The sequence below is a fragment of the Mirounga leonina genome, unplaced genomic scaffold, assembly GCF_011800145.1.
Source record: "Mirounga leonina isolate KUSES-001 unplaced genomic scaffold, KU_Mleo_1.0 Mir_150, whole genome shotgun sequence".
Taxonomy (NCBI): Eukaryota; Metazoa; Chordata; class Mammalia; order Carnivora; family Phocidae; genus Mirounga; species Mirounga leonina.
Genome location: NW_023270374.1, coordinates 28,404,948 through 28,421,227, shown reverse-complemented (window position 1 = coordinate 28,421,227; position 16,280 = coordinate 28,404,948). Strand labels below are relative to the sequence as shown.

The window sequence follows — 16,280 nt, the reverse complement described above, 5'->3', positions numbered from 1 at the left end:
TATCCCCAGTTGAATTCCCCCAAGAACTATCATCCTGAATTTTATTGTTATCACTTCTGTGGTAATATTTTTTTCATGTCCTAAAATGTTACATGTAGAAAAAAACTTTGTATGTTGTATCATTTATAAATCTCTTAGCAACTTGCTCTTTTTTGCTTATTTAGCGTTGTAAGATTTGCCCACATTGTGGGCTCCAGTTCATTTATTCTCACTGCTATATAGAATTCCATCTTGAGGATATCCTCACACTTCTCCAGTGCTCCTATTCTTGGACATTTAGATTGTCTCCAGTTTTTCATTATTACAGTGCTGCAGTGAGCATTCTTTTACCTATTTTTATTTATGTATTACAGCATTCTTTTACATATTTCTTTGTGTACCTGTGTGAGAATTTCTTGAGGGCATAAACCCAGAAGTAGAATATCTGGGTATCTTTAACTTAACTTTACTAGATATTTACAAATAATAAAAGTAACTGAACTAACTTGTATTCCCATGAGTCCCCAAAAGAATTTTAATGGCCCAAATCTAGTGGACCTGGGACAAGATACTTGCTTGAAAATACTTATAAGAGGTGGTGTGTGGTACATGGGAGGCATTCTGAGAGTTGTGAATACAGAAGAAGCCCACTTGCTAAATTTTGCTCAAGCATCTGGATCGGGATGGGATCAGTACTGTCCAGAATTCCTTCCAAGCCAGAGATTGCACAAGGACTGTGAGAAAAGGAGCTACACTTCCCTGTGTACAGTGACAGAAGAATGACTCAGAGCAGCAAGCGGGTGGAGGAGCCCTGTGTCTCGCGCATGGGGTAGCAGTAACCCAGCGCCAGTCCCTGCTCTGGTATTACACCAAAGAGCTCTCGTTCTTGTCTCAGAGCAGTGCCTTCTACATCCTCCCCACAACTCTGCAGGCTTCATGGCCCCCGCTAGGGGGACTGTTCGGGGAAACTGAAGGAGGGCAGGTCTCTGGTTCCTTTCCATCCCTGCCCTCACTTTAGCCAGTTTTATTTGAAGAAAGGTTACCTCAGCTAAAAAATGTCTGAAGATGCTGATCTTTGATAATCCTTTTCCCAGGAGAGCAGGCAAGTCCTAACCATATGTGCCCAGTTCCTGAAGTGGAAGCTGCCCCAAGAAGTGTACTGCAAAGATCCCTGGTACATCAGCCCTCGGGAAGCTGGAGCAGTCTGCAGATTCTTTGTATGTGAGCAATAATGGCTTGTTCACTCCTTTATATGCTAGCAGGCTTATTTTTTCTGATGTTGTTTTTAATGGAGGAACATGACATAAAGGAAATATCTCCCATCCCTTTCCACATCAGCAGCTGATATCCATGAACTGTCTTGTATTGGGAATCTATTTCTCTAGTTTCCACCCAACTGAGTCACAGACTCCACTTTCTATTACCACCTTTCCTCATATAAAAGACTCTCTTTTGAATTCTTGGGAGCCCCCCTAACCTGGGTCAGAGGCTATGGGGTCAGGCTGATAATAGTATGTGCTCAAAAAACTATTCATGGAGTGAATTAAACTGGAGTTGTGTATTGCCTTTACAATAATCTCTCATCCTTTTCTTGGATATAGTGGATTGTTTTACCCTCCATCAGAGCATGTTTAGGCAGCCCCAAGCAAGGGTTGCCATGCTGTTGTAGGCCATGGAGCATGATGACAGCATGCCACTGGCTCTGCTAGGACCCAGATGGCATCCTTCTTGTCACAAACTTGACAAAGACTACTGGGGCCGATCTCAGGGGCAGGCTGGAGCCAGGGCAGCTTCAGGGGGCCCATCCATGGTTTTCTGGACATCTGACTCTAGGACTGCTGGGATCCTACTATGAAGACACGAGGACTGACTATTCCCAGGAGTCTTCCATATGTGAAACCTGTTTAGGATCCAGTGCAGGCTCCTCTGATCAGACTTATGGGGTTAGGAAGCCCCACAGTACCATTGTGTCAGGCTTGCCACTAAGGATTATCTCTCTGACCTATACCCGAGGCACTGATGACAGTATTTACAGCAGAAATTCAGGGCTCTCAATGCGTAAGATTAGAGATTATCCATGTGACATTATAAGATCTATGGGAATAGAGTCTGTTGGTCCTCTTCCTATCCCTGAGCTGCCTGTCTTTGTAACAGAACCACTGAGAGGTGCATTTATTCATCCAGTAAGCATCCAATATGCAACAGGCTGTGGAGAACCCAGAAACATGGCAAAGTTATAAACTTCCTAAGGGAGCTTGCTAGCCAGTAAGGGCAATAAAACCTCTGTGGAAAATTAAATAGAAACTCAAGATGGAAAATGATATGTGAAGAGAGGGGTACTTGCAGAAATGCTCAGAGCCGAGTGAGGTCAGGAAGGCAAGAGTGATCTGGGAATAGCCGATAGGGAGGCAGAGCTCAAGGCAGAGCTGAGGGAACAGAGAAGACTTAGATACAGAGAAGTAGAGATGGACTTAGGGGCATCATGGGCACAATCTGGGGCATGAGGGGGTGTGAGCACGGTGTATCCAGAGGATGTAACTTTGTCTAGGGACTTGTTACTGTGGCATCACATTCATTAAGCAACTGCAGTTATTATTTCAAGTGCCATATTCTATGTGTCTAATGTCTGGCATCGTCCCTGGCTCTGGAAACTACAGTGGGGCTGACAAAAACAGTGGTGTACTTCACTCCTTTCTACTCTTTTTTTCCCCACTTAGGGAAAAAAATGCCAGGGGACAGTTAACCTCCTCGCCCAAACATTGATGTTCTCCAAGAACGCAAAGCTTCCTATCAGGAGAGCAGCAGTCTTATTCGTAGGTATAAACACTCCTTTTATTTCTACAATCACTTTATCCTAGATCTTCCCAAACTGTGTTGTTGAGTATTCCCGTTCTTTATGAACGTGACCTTGAAAACACTTCCTTGGAGAAAAGGGCTGTTATCTCTAGCTAACTATAAGGCACTTGAAAGTCAAGTTTTTGGAATCTAATTATCAAAAGGCCAATTCTGCCAACTGCTTAGAGCCAAAGCCAGACTACAGCCTCACTGACTTTATCCTGCATTTAGGACTCTTATTAAAGTACGTGGATCACAGTGAGCTCAGGATGAAGGGCACTGACTGGATAGAGAACGGTGAGTGATCACACACTTGGGTTTGGTTTGGGGTGCCTCACGTTTCGAGAGAGATCTGAGGTGGTGACTATGGGCAGGCTCTCTTCTCTGACAGATCTGAGACCCTGGGAACCGGAGAGCCTGACTTTTGCAGTAATAAAGACCTTGGAGATCTCATCCCAGTCCAATTCCCCCCCATTAGGACACGACCCTATTTGTCTGGAAACCAGCTTTGATGAGTGTCTCAGGAACAATTCCTGATTCCACCTAGAAATACCATCTTACTAAATTATGGCAATAGCTCACAAGTACCCACAGAGATGACTGCAGCCCTATTTTCTATAAGCAGTTGTCCTGTGAGGTGGCAGAACTTAGTAATACAGAGGCTTATAGTCATATAAGGCAACCATCATGTAAATGGTTTCCTGAATTGTCAGTGAGTGGAAATTTTCAATAACTGTACAGCTTTGAGGATTTAGCACTCAAAGAATTATTTATTCCCACTTAAGAAGTAGTCCTACAATTAGAAAATGCCATGAAATGCCAAGCCTCATGACCCCAAAGTATGTACTATGAGAACCAAATTAAAATCCTGGGGGGCGTCTGGCTGGCTCAGTCGATAGAGCATGATACTCTTGAACTCGGATGGTGAGTTCAAGCCCCACGTTGGGTGTAAAGATTACTTTTTTTTTTTTTAAGATTTTATTTATTTGTCAGAGAGATAGAGAAAGAGAGAGCACAAGCAGGGGGAGAGGCAGGCAGAGGGAGAGGGAGAAGCAGGCTCCCCACCGAGCTGGGAGCCCGATGCAGGACTCAATCCCAGGACCCTGAGATCATGACCTGAGCCAAAGGCAGACACTTAACCATCTGAGCCACCCAGGCGTCCTGGGTGTAAAGATTACTTAAAAATAAAATCTTTAAGAGATGCCTGGGTGGCTGAGTTGGTTAAGTGTCCGACTCTTCATTTCGGCTCAGGTTGTGATCTCATGGTCGTGGGATTGAGTCCCACTTCAGGCTCCATGCTCAGCGGGGAGTCTGCTTTCCTTCTCCCTCTGCCCCTCCCCCCCAAATAAATAAATAAATCTTGAGGGGGGGGAAAAAGTCTTAAAAAAAATAAAATAGAATCCTGAACAATTCACTACTTTTAAAATAAAAATATGTAACTGGTAAAATAGGCAGAAGCTGGACCTTATTTAAGAAAGATTATGAGAGGGGCGCCTGGGTGGCTCAGTTGTTAAGTGTCCGCCTTCGGCTCCGGTCATGATCTCAAGGTCCTGGGATCGAGCCCCACATCGAGCCCCACATCGAGCCCCACATCAAGTCCCACATCAGGCCCCACATCGGGCTCCCTGCTCAGCGGGAAGCCTGCTTCTCCCTCCCCCACTCCCCCTGCTTGTGTTCCCTCTCTCACTGTGTCTCTCTCTGTCAAATAAATAAATAAAATCTTTAAAAAAAAAAAAAAAAGAAAGAAAGATTATGAGAGGGGCACCTGGGTGGCTCAGTCAATTAAGCATCTGCCTTTGGCTCAGGTCACGATCCCAAGGTCTTGGGACAAGCCCTGCATGGAGCTCCCTGCTCAATGGGAAGCCTGCTTCTCCCTCTCCCTCTGCCTGCCACTCCCCCTGCTTGTGCTCTCTCTTTCTCTGTCAATAAATAAATAAAATCTTTAAAAAGAAAAAAGAAAAAGAAAGATTATTCGAGGGACACCTGACTGGCTCAGTCAGTAGAGTATGCAACTCTTGATCTCAGAGTCGTAAGTTTGAGCCCCACATCAGGGGTAGAGTTCACTTAAAATAAATTAATTAAATTAAAAAGAAAAAAATTATTTGTATAAAAAGATTATGAGAGAGATTAACTAGATTTGTTGTAGTGATCATTCTGCAATATACAGATATCAAATCATTATGTTGTACACCTGAAACTAACATAATGTTTTATGTTACATGTCAATTATACCTCAACAATAACAAAAAAAGCAAAAAAGAAGTTTTAAAAAAAGAAGACCATGCCACTTTTCTCTAACTTCTACATCCCTACAGAGATCAGAAGCAAAAAAAGGAAAAGTCACATAGATACATAGATTCTTTTATTCTATGAGGCAGGATTCTACATGGTTGATTCTGTTCAATTAAAAGGACATTATTTTCTAATCTAAAACAATGGGGAACCAAAGTTCCTTTTCCATTCTAAAGTCATTTATGTAGGAGATCTATATATGAGCCATAAGAAATTGCCAATCTGTAGGGCAAAATCAAATCAAATAACATTCTCATGTGGTTCAACCTAATGGAATAATCCTACCCTCTTCCTTCCCTAACAGTGGCTTATCTGTCTTAGAATAGGGTGTTCTAGCACTCTTTTTTGAACAAATTTATGTCACTTAATGCAGGTAATTTTTAAGCTAAATTTAAACAAAAATAACAAAATTTTAAATATGAATTTAAACTGCCTTCATGACAAAATAAGTTTCCATTCCTGTAGATTCCAAAACTGGTATTTGCTCCTTCATGTATTCTGTGAAACAGATAGATCTTAATGCAAGAACTGAAAGAAATTAAAATAGCATTCCATTTTGGAAATAAACATGAATTTACAGGTTAAAATGCTACTTAAGAATTAAAAAGCTTCAGGGGCACCTGGTTGGCTCAGTTGATGAAGCATGCAACCATTGATTTCAGGGTTGTGAGTTCGAGCCCCATATTGGGTGTAGAGATTACTTAAAAATATAATCTTTAGGGGCGCCTGGCTGGCTCAGTCAGTTGTGTCTGCCTTTGGCTCAGGTCATGATTTCAGGGTTCTGGGATCAAGCCCCTACATCAGGTTCCCTGCTCAGCGGGGAATCTGCTTGTCCCTCTCCCTCTACCCCACCCCCGCTTGTGCTCAATTGCTCTCTCTCTCAAATAGATAAAATCTTTTTAAAAATTAAAAATAAGGGGCACCTGGGTGGCTCAGTCGTTAAGCGTCTGCCTTTGGCTCAGGTCATGATCTCAGGGTCCTGGGATCGAGCCCCGCATCGGGCTCCCTGCTCCGCGGGAAGCCTGCTTCTCCCTTTCCCACTCCCCCTGCTTGTGTTCCCTCTCTTGCTGTGTCTTTCTCTGTCAAATAAATAAATAAAATCTTTTTAAAAAAACAAAATTTTACAAAAGAAATAAAAAGCTTTAAACTATAAAGAGGCCCTGAGCATTTTCGAGACCTTGGAAAATTGGAAATTAAAAACAAAGCCTTACCTAGGGGCACCTGGCTGCCTCAGTGGGTAAAGCATATGACTCTTGATCTTGGGGTCATGAGTTTGAGCCCCACACTGGGTATACAGATTACTTAAATAAATAAAACTTTTAAAAAAGGAGAGGGGCGCCTGGGTGGCTCAGTCATTAAGCGTCTGCCTTCAGCTCAGGTCAAGATCCCAGGGTCCTGGGATTGAGCCCCGCATTGGGCTCCCTGCTCAGCGGGGAGCCTGCTTCTCCCTCTCCCACTCCCCCTGCTTGTGTTCCCTCTCTCGCTGTCTCTCTCTCTCTGTCAAATAAATAAGTAAAATCTTAAAAAAATAAATAAAAATTTTAAAAAATTAAAAAAGGAGAGCTTTATCTAAGTATGATACCAAAGACAGATCCATAAAGTAAAAGAATGATAGATTATCTATCTAAAAATTTTTTAAATCAACTTTGAAAAAAAACAGACAAAACTGAAAACTAAACAAAAATTTGGGGGATATATGGGCGCCTGGGTGGCTCAGTTGGTTAAGCAACTGCCTTCGGCTCAGGTCATGATCCTGGAGTCTCGGGATTGAGTCCCGCATCGGGCTCCCTGCTCAGCGGGGAGTCTGGTTCTCCCTCTGACCCTCCCCCTCTCATGCTCTCTCTATCTCATTCTCTCTCTCAAATAAATAAATTAAATCTTTAAAAAAAAAAATTGGGGGGATATATTTGCAATATGATAAAGGGTTCGTATGCTTTAAACAAATCAATAGATCTCAAAAGAAAAGTGGCAAACAGTATAAGCAGTTCATAGAAGATGAATGGCCAATAAATATATGAAAAAATATTCATATTACTAGTAATCAAAAGTTTGTGCAACAGGGGCATCTGGGTAGCTTAGTCAGTTGGGCATCTAACTCTTGGTTTCTGCTCAGGTTGTGATCTTGGGGTTGTGAGATGGAACCCCACATGGGGCTCTGTGCTTGGCACAGAGTCTGCTTGAGATTCTCTCCCTCTCCCTCCACATCTGCCCCTCCCCCGAATTGTGCACGCACATGCACTCTCTCTCTCTCTCTCAAATAAATAAATAAAATCTTAAAAAAAATGTTTGGGGGTGTCTGGGTGGCTCGGTCAGTTAAGCATCTGCCTTCGGCTCAGGTCATGATCCCAGGGTCCTGGGATCGAGTTCCGCATCGGTCTCCCTGCTCAGTGGGGAAGTCCACTTCTCCCTCTGCTCCTCCTCCTGTTCACATTCTCTCTCTCTCTCAAATAAATAAAATCTTTTAAAAATAAAATAAAAATAATTTTATAAAGCTTATAAAACAATGCAATGATGAGATACCAGTATGACCTTTTTCTGTCAAAATGGCAAAGACTTCTAATTAATCAACATAAATATGTTAAGGGAAAGCTGACATTATCTTTTTTTTTAAGTTTATTTATTATTAAAAAATAAAAAATAAAGTTTATTTATTTTTTCTAGTAATCTCTACATCCAGTGTGGGCTTGAACTCACAACCCTGAGATCAAGAGTCACATGCTCTTCTGACTCAGCCAGCCAGGCACCTGAAAACTGACATTATCATACATTGTGCTGGTATGAGCATAGATTGATACACCATTTTTATAGGGAAGTTTGGCAATATGTATCAAACCCTTTAAGTAAATATATACTTTGACTTATCAATCTCACTGCTAAGAATTTATCCTATGAAAATAAGCAGAAATAGGGCGCCTGGGTGGCTCAGTTGGTTAAGCAACTGCCTTCGGCTCAGGTCATGATCCTGGAGTCCCAGGATCGAGTCCCGCATCGGGCTCCCTGCTTGGCAGGGAGTCTGCTTCTCCCTCTGACCCTCCCCCGTCTCATGCTCTCTCTCTCTATCTCATTCTCTCTCTCAAATAAATAAATAAAATCTTTAAAAAAAAAAAAGAAAAGAAGCAGAAATAGATACAGGAATGTTCATTCCAGCATTATTTAAAATAGCAAAAATGGAAAACATCCAAGATTAGAAATACTAAGCAATTAGTTTCATAAATTATTGCATATCCGTATTATAGAATCATAGGAAGCCATGAAAAATATTTTTTTAAAAGTATAACCTTGGGGCGCCTGGGTGGCTCAGTTGGTTAAGCAACTGCCTTCGGCGCAGGTCATGATCGCAGGGTCCTGGGATCGAGCACCACATCGGGCTCTCTGCTCAGCGGGAAGCCTGCTTTTCCCTCTTCCTCTCCCTCTCCCCCTGCTTGTGTTCCCTCTCTCGCTGTCTCTCTCTCTCTCTGTGTCAATTAAATAAATAAAATCTTTTAAAAAAATAAAATAGGGGCGCCTGGGTGGCTCGGTCGTTAGGTGTCTGCCTTCGGTTCAGGTCATGATCCCAGGGTCCTGGGATCGTGCCCCATGTTGGGCTCTGTGCTCAGCGGGGAGTCTGCTTCTCCCTCTCCCTCTCCCCTTGCTTGTGTTCCCTCTCTCGTTGTGTCTCTCTCTGTCAAATAAATAAATAAAATCTTTTTAAAAAATAAATAAATAAATAAAATAAAATAAAAGTATAATCTCTATGCCCAACGTGGGGCTCGAACTCACAACCCCAAGATGAAGAGTTGCATGCTCTACTGACTAAGCCAGCCAGGCACCCCAAAGCTATGAAATATATTACAGAAAAAAATTTTAATGACTTGGATAAGTGATGATGCAATATTAAATAAAAAATTATTAGATAATATGTATAATGTGGTTCCACTTGAACAAAAAGGCACACATGTGTAACTGAATATAAAAAAGAAACAGAAACGTAACAGTGGTTTTCTCTGGTGGTCGAATTATGGGTAACTGATTTTCTTCTAGTGCTTATATGTTATCTAAATTTTCTACACAATGAACGTGTATTTATTTTGCACAAAGAAACATAAAAACTAAAAAAATTTAAGAAAAAGCTTAAAAGGAATAACAACTTAAGAGTAGCCTCTAGGACCAACACAGGAACTTAGAAATCAGCAGTCTTAGACATGGCTTGACAAGTACAGATAATTTGACTTTAGGGGGACTACTTGGCAGTGTGGTTATTGTAAAGGAGTAAACTATTTGGCAATTCAAAAATGAATAAGTTTCACAGGTCAAAATTGGAATTGATCTACAAATGTATAACTTTCAGATAGAGTCTTAGAAGAAGTTAGTCCTTTATCACAGCTGCTGCAGGCTTGTTGGCTTTTTGGTGTGTGGACCAGTGATCATTTTCATAGACCTTCAGCTCCAACCTGGGTTTTCTGGCCATTTAGATCTGAGAGATCTGCTGGGTGATCCTGAGCCCTCTCTGCGCATCATCGCCTCTCGGGCTCTCTTCCGAGTGCAGAAGGTGGGGGCTGAACCAGATCCCAGGCAGTCCGTTTGTGGGCTGAGGAACCTCATCAGATGTCTTCCTACTTAGAAATGCAAGGCAAGTAACATCGAGTAAAAACTAATTCTTTCAGAAACCACAAAAACAATAGTGCCCCCTTTTTTTTTTCAGACTTAAAGCAATGCCAGCCTGAAGCTACCTCCACCCATTTAATTACCTCAGAACATAATTTTTGCTGTCAAAACCTTTAAGGAATTAGAATATAGGGGAACCAGGGAAGCTCAGTTGGTTAAGTGTCTGCCTTTGGCTCAGGTCATGATCCCAGGGTCCTGGGATCGAGCCCCACGTCGGGCTCCCTGCTCAGTAGAGAGTCTGCTTCTCCCTCTGCCTGGCGCTCCCCCTGCTTGTTCTCTCCCTCTCTCTCTCTGACAAATAAAATCTTTAAAAAAAGGAATTAGAATATATAAGGGAAGGCAGCTCTTTAAATTTGCAGAAATAGCAAAATTCTGCTGAGTTTTTGAGGCATGCCAGAACTTCCATGAAGTTACAGTCTTGATAAACAGGTCTGGCACAGCTTCAAAAGAGATTCTAAATAAATGTTAATATTGCAATGTTAGTACTGTTGGGTCTTTCGTCAAAGCCCCATCTACTTGTCAACAATCTTAGGAATAAGGTAACAACCAATTCTTAGTTTGATATTACTGGTGTATTTTTATAAAATCCTTGTGACCTTTCTCCTCCTTTCTCTTTCCCTTAAAAACCTTCAAGCAAGAAAAAATTTCTGAAGTAATATAATACTGAATCTACCCCAGTTATGCAAGATTTCCACTCCTTCCTTCCCCTTTTCATTTTCCTGATGGTCTCTCCTACAACTACTGTCAGATGCTCAAGTGGCTCCCGGATGGGAGCTATTGTTTGTTGAGCACCCACCATCTGCTTTAAGCATAAATGGAGAAAATTTTCAAGAAGTGTCCCAAAAAAGAGATTAGTTTGTGTTGGGTGAATAATTTGATAAGCTGCATGTAGAAGGGTGGGAACCCCCAAGAGGTGTACCAGATTAATTAGAAATGGTCACTATTGGTCTACTTCCCAGGCTCTTGTTTGCTTGAGGAACGTAAGTGGAGAACCACAGCTGAACTGTCTAGAGCAATGGAGAGGCCTCTGGGAGGTAGTATGAGAAAAGAGAGGAAATGAGTCAACTGGCACGTGAAAAATAGACACATCCAATGGTGAATTGCGTGAAGTTTTTGTTGTAAAGTGAGCAACATGAATCCTTACCACCCTGCCCCCCAGATTTTCACCTTTCACCCCCAGCCCTCTGCCAAGACATCTTTACAAATTTCTTTATGATTAATGGTGAGTTGGGTTTGTTTTAGGGGTTGTCACAGCATGCTATGTGTGACCTCAAGAGGAACCCTGCCCAAGAGAGGCGTTCATATTTGAGGCTAGCAGTCAGGAGTTTTGAGCTACTTGCAGGCTGAATTAAATCTTCACCCTTGAGCAGAGCCAAAAGGACACCTGGAGGATGGCCGCTGGATGCTAAACTTCAGTGCACTGAGCACATTTGAGTTACCCACAGCACTTGTTTCTCCTTGGTCTCGCTGCATTAAACCACCTTCACTCTCCACTTTTGAACTATCCATTTTGTGGATTATTCAGTAAGAATGACTAACACTGAATGTTTACAATGAGCCAGACTCTAAGTACATTATATGATTAACTCTTTTAATCCTCAACCACTCCATGTATGATTCTCTCCATTTTACACATGGGAAAGCTGAGGGACGGAAGATGAAAGTGACTTGCCCGAAGTCACATAACTAGTAAATGCCAGGATTCAAACTCGAGAGTCTGGATGCAAAGTCTACACCCTTGGCTCGTCTGCTCTGCCCTTTTTTCATCTGCTCTGTTCCTCTACTGTCAATAAATGCAGAACTACTCTACCATGAATCCCAGTTGCTGAACTCGTACCCCAAATTCATGTACCCCCCAAAAAAATGGTGTAAAGTGATATTGAGCCTCAAATAATAAACACTAAGTTAGCATACTTCATTTTTCAAAAGGATAGAATGTGCATCGAACACTGTAGAGGAGTGGACTTAAGACAAAAGCTGGTGGTTATTCTTGAGGAATATTGTTTGAATCCTGGGTTTGATCTCATGTACTACCCTGTCTCACAGCAATGAACAGACCTCTAGGTTTAGGATGTGGTTTAGATCACCAGAGACATGTTAGAGTTTGAAAGAATCCTTTCTCTTCACTCATATTTATGCCAGAGTCCCTTTCCTTCCAGGCAGATTTTTATTTTCTGAGTAATACCACCAACAGGGAGGGGCAAGTACAATACTTATTTTATTTATGTTTCATTGGGTTAAAATTCACAGAGAGAAGCATCCATTAAGAAACAGAGGTCTGGGGCGCCTGGCTGGGCCAGTTGGTGGAACATCCAATTCGATCTCGGAGTCATAAGTTCAAGCCTAATGTTGGACATAGAGATTACTTAAAAAAAAAGAAGAAGAAGAAGAAGCAGAGGTCTGCTTTTTACTACCTCAGCAGTTTGGGAAAGGCTGAAGAAGTACTTAATGCTGATTACATTAACAAGTCCTTTAATTCCGAATATCTCCATTATTTTCTTACAAGGCTCTCCTCAGACATAAGTTTGTGTTTTTATAGAATTTTTAAAATATACACAACAAAAATTTCTGGACTTAATTTGTGTTATAATATGTTAAAAGTTCAATATAATTGAATATCATTTCAGTTTTATTTTCATCATATACTATTAAAAGGTATTATTCATTATCGATTACTGGCCCAGCCATGTCTTTATTATTTTAGATTCTTACTTTTTTTTACTCTGAATTTTTTTTTTTTTAAAGATTTTATTTATTTATTTGACAGAGAGAGAGACAGAGAGAGAGGGAACACAAGCAGGGAGAGTGGGAGAGGGAGAAGCAGGCTTCCCGCTGAGCAGGGAGCCCGATGTGGGGCTCGATCCCAGGACCCTGGGATCATGACCTGAGCTGAAGGCAGACGCTTAACGACTGAGCCACCCAGGCGCCACCTTTACTCTGAATATTGCTTTACTTCGTTATACTGAAATACATACTTATAAGAAATTACTTTTTTGGGGGGGGCGCCTGGGTGGCTCAGTCGTTAAGCATCTGCCTTTGGCTCAGGTCATGATCCCAGGGTCCTGGGATCAAGCCCCGCTTCGGGCTCCCTGCTTTGTGGGAAGCCTGCTTCTCCTTCTCTCACTCCCCCTGCTTGTTTTCCCTCTCTCATTGTGTCTCTCTCTGTTAAATAAATAAATAAAATCTTAAAAAAAAATTACTTTTTTTTTCTTATTGAAAGATTAAACTATCATGTAAGTAAAAGGTGGGATTGGGGGAAGGGCAGGATCTCCCAGACATCAACCCAGGCAAGTAAACATGCACTAGATAAAATTGTAAAATCTCTCTCCCCTCACAGCTTCCCCCTCCTTCCTGTCTCCAAGCTCCTTTTCTATCCTTTTTCTATCCCTCTCAGGAAAGGATCTAATGAACTGGTTGTTATGGTGGAAATGATTAATAATGCAAGTTTTAATGATCTTAACTCTTCCAGGGATGTTTGCTTTTTAACAAGGTAGAGCTCTCTCTCCTTTTTTTTTAAGATTTTATTTATTTATTTTTTAAAGATTTTATTTATTTATCATAGAGAGAGAGCGCGCACAAGCAGGGGGAGCAGTAGGGAGAGGGAGAAGCATGCTCCCTGCTGAGCAAGGAGCCCAATTCAGGACTGGATCCCAGGACCCCGATTCGGGACTGGATCCCAGGACCCTGGGATCATGACCTGAGCCGAAGGCAGATGCTTAACCGACTGAGCCACCCAGGTGTCCTAAGATTTTATTTATTTATTTGAGAGAGAGAGAGCAAGAGAGTACAAGCAGAGGGAGGGATAGAGGGAGAGGGAGAAGGAGACTCCCCACTGAGCAGGGAGCCCAACGTGGGACTCAATCCCAGGACCCCAAGATCAGGACCTGAGCCAAAGGCAGACGCTTAACCAACCAAGCCACCCAAGCACCCAAAAAGGTAGAGCTCTTAAGCCAAATTCATGAATCTCTAATTGAGAAATGTTAGGCATTACTGAGCAGAATGGAGAGAGGAGATATTTGGAAATGAGGCTGGAGGTGATGGTGGGGAACAGAGACTTTCTTGTCATCCCAGAAACCATATCATATCAATTGCTTTCCCTACCTCTTCCCAAACCCTTGTCAGAAAACAGCAGAGGAAAAGGATTAGAAAGGGTAATTAACAACTGCCTTCTGTTACACAAAACACAGAGGAAGTGATGGATTCTATTCTTCCTGAACAATAGTGATGACTTCCCACCACAGAACATGACTGAGTGCCAGTTACTGAATGATTTAGTGATGTCTTCTATACTTTCTCTCACCCTGTAGAGTTTATAGTCTGATGTCCAAGGAAGATGTCACTGGTTTAAAATGGTTCCTATGGATACCAAAGAATCTTTATGAGGGAGCTGTCACTCCCTCCTTCCCCCCCCCTTTTCTTTTAACAGAGATGGTGGTGTGAATATAGCAAGGGACATTTTTAAAGGGAGTAGAGATATGGGAGGAGGTTACAAAGGAGATGGAGCCGAGAATCTAGAAAGGATGCCAACCTGTGAATGAGACAAAAGGTAGAAAGTTGAGACGGTGTAGAAGATATATCAAACATAGAGTCCAGTCTTATTGGCCCCTCAGACACTGGTTTTCAGTGAAATCTTGCCCCAGACCACTTCAGAAGACCACAGTCAAAGAATCTGTCTCTCCAGTCACTCAAGTATATACAAGAGGTCACAGTTCTACTTACTCCATACAAGAGTGTATCTCCCAAACTTTTGTCTTTCTTTCTTTTTTTTTTTTTTAAAGATTTTATTTATTTTACAGAGAGAGATATAGCGAGAGAGGGAACACAAGCAGGGGGAGTGAGAGAGGGAGAAGCAGGCTTCCTGCTGAGCAGGGAGCCCGATGTGGGGCTCGATCCCAGGACCCTGGGATCATGACCTGAGCTGAAGGCAGATGCTTAACAACTGAGCCACCCAGGCGCCCCAAACTTTTGTCTTTCAACCACCCACCAACCAAATCAAACCTACTAAATCCTGCTGACTTAAACTCTTGGTTGTGTATCAGATGATCTTAGGAAATCACTTTTGTGGCAAAAAGGGCAGGACACTAAAAAGGAAAAGAATTTGTAGGCAGTTCAAGTATTCTGACCTTAAAATAAAGAAATTTATTTTTCTAGGAAAGACAGGCTTTTCCTCTGCAATAAGCCTTGGTGATTTCAAAAAAAAAATTTTGTGTTCTATTACTGCCCAGATTATCATTTCAGTTTAAGAGCCCACAGAATTATAAAGTCTGGCTAACCAATCCCACTGCATTAAAAAAAAATTTTTTTCCTCAAATAGGCATTGAGCCAAACATATTTCTACAACTTCCTTTGTGGTACCCTGTTTTAGAGCTTTAAATAATCTTGTTAGAATTTTTTTCTTTTTTCAGATTTCTAAGCTAAAAGTCCTTTGCAAAACTATTTTCATCAACTGAATTATTAAAATAATTAAAAATGGCATTTAAAAAGTTATAAAGGGGTCTTTTAATTCAGAACTTAAGAACTTTTTGCTACTTAACAATTAATGAAATTGTTATAGCGTTCTGGTCGTTGAAAGAACCTCTTAAGATGTTTGAAATATTAATATCATAATACCGCCCAGGCCTTGTCACCACCAAAAGTGAAATAAAAACATGAAATAGATTGGGGTCCCTGGCTGGCTCAGTCTGTAGAGCATCTGACTCTTGATCTGAGGGTCGTGAGTTCAAGCCCAATGTTGGGTGGTGGAGCCTACTTAAAACACACATACACACAAAGGAGCACCTAAGTTCAGTTGGTTGAGTCCCTGCCTTTGGCTCAGGTCATGATCCCGGGGTCCTGGGATCAAGCCCTGCATTGGGCTCCCTGCTCAGCGGGGAGCCTGCTCCTCCCTTTCCTTCTGCCCCTCCCCCTGCTTGTGCTCTCTCGCTCACTCACTCTCTCAAATAAATAAATAAAATTTTTAAAACACACACACACACATGAAATAGACATAAGTTAAGTGGTTTTGCCTTGAAACAGAATCAGTAAGTGACCACATCTGAAAATAATCTCAAGATACTTCTGCATGATTCCTTATGTGAAAACCCTGTACCTCAACACTTTAATAATCAGAATATTAAATCAGGATTTATTTGGAATTAAAATAGTGTGTACAAAGAGAGACGTTCAGAAAACATTTTGGGGGGCACCTGGATGGCTCAGTCTTTAAGTGTCTGCCTTCGGCCCAGGTCATGATCCCAGGATCCTGGGATCCAGCCCCACCATCGGGCTTCCTGCTCCTTGGGAAGCCTGCTTCTCCCTCTCCCACTCCCCCTGCTTGTGTTCCCTCTCTCGCTGTGTCTCTCTCTGTCAAATAAATAAATAAAATCTTAAAAAAAAAGAAAAAACATTTTTGTTTTTCTTGGTTTATTATAGATTTATTAAAGTGGTAATGCATATGTGTTCAAAATTCAAAAGTTACAAAATATTCCCAGCCATCCACTTCACCTCCCTGAAGGTACCATGCTACCAGTTTCTTTTATTTCCAAGATATA

General features: G+C 41.7%; 1 protein-coding gene across 1 annotated transcript in view; it reads left to right on the top strand.

Moving 5' to 3' along the window:
- Positions 1-12,341, top strand: part of MROH8 (maestro heat like repeat family member 8) — a 60,446-nt gene extending 48,105 nt beyond the window's left edge. Inside the window, exons 20-24 of the mRNA XM_035006278.1 lie at positions 1,074-1,196; positions 2,697-2,796; positions 3,046-3,111; positions 9,558-9,715; positions 12,001-12,341. Coding sequence (XP_034862169.1) covers positions 1,074-1,196; positions 2,697-2,796; positions 3,046-3,111; positions 9,558-9,706 — 438 coding nt within the window. The 3' untranslated portion in view covers positions 9,707-9,715; positions 12,001-12,341. The remainder of the gene's footprint in view (positions 1-1,073; positions 1,197-2,696; positions 2,797-3,045; positions 3,112-9,557; positions 9,716-12,000) is intronic.
- The last annotated feature ends 3,939 nt before the right edge of the window (positions 12,342-16,280 follow it).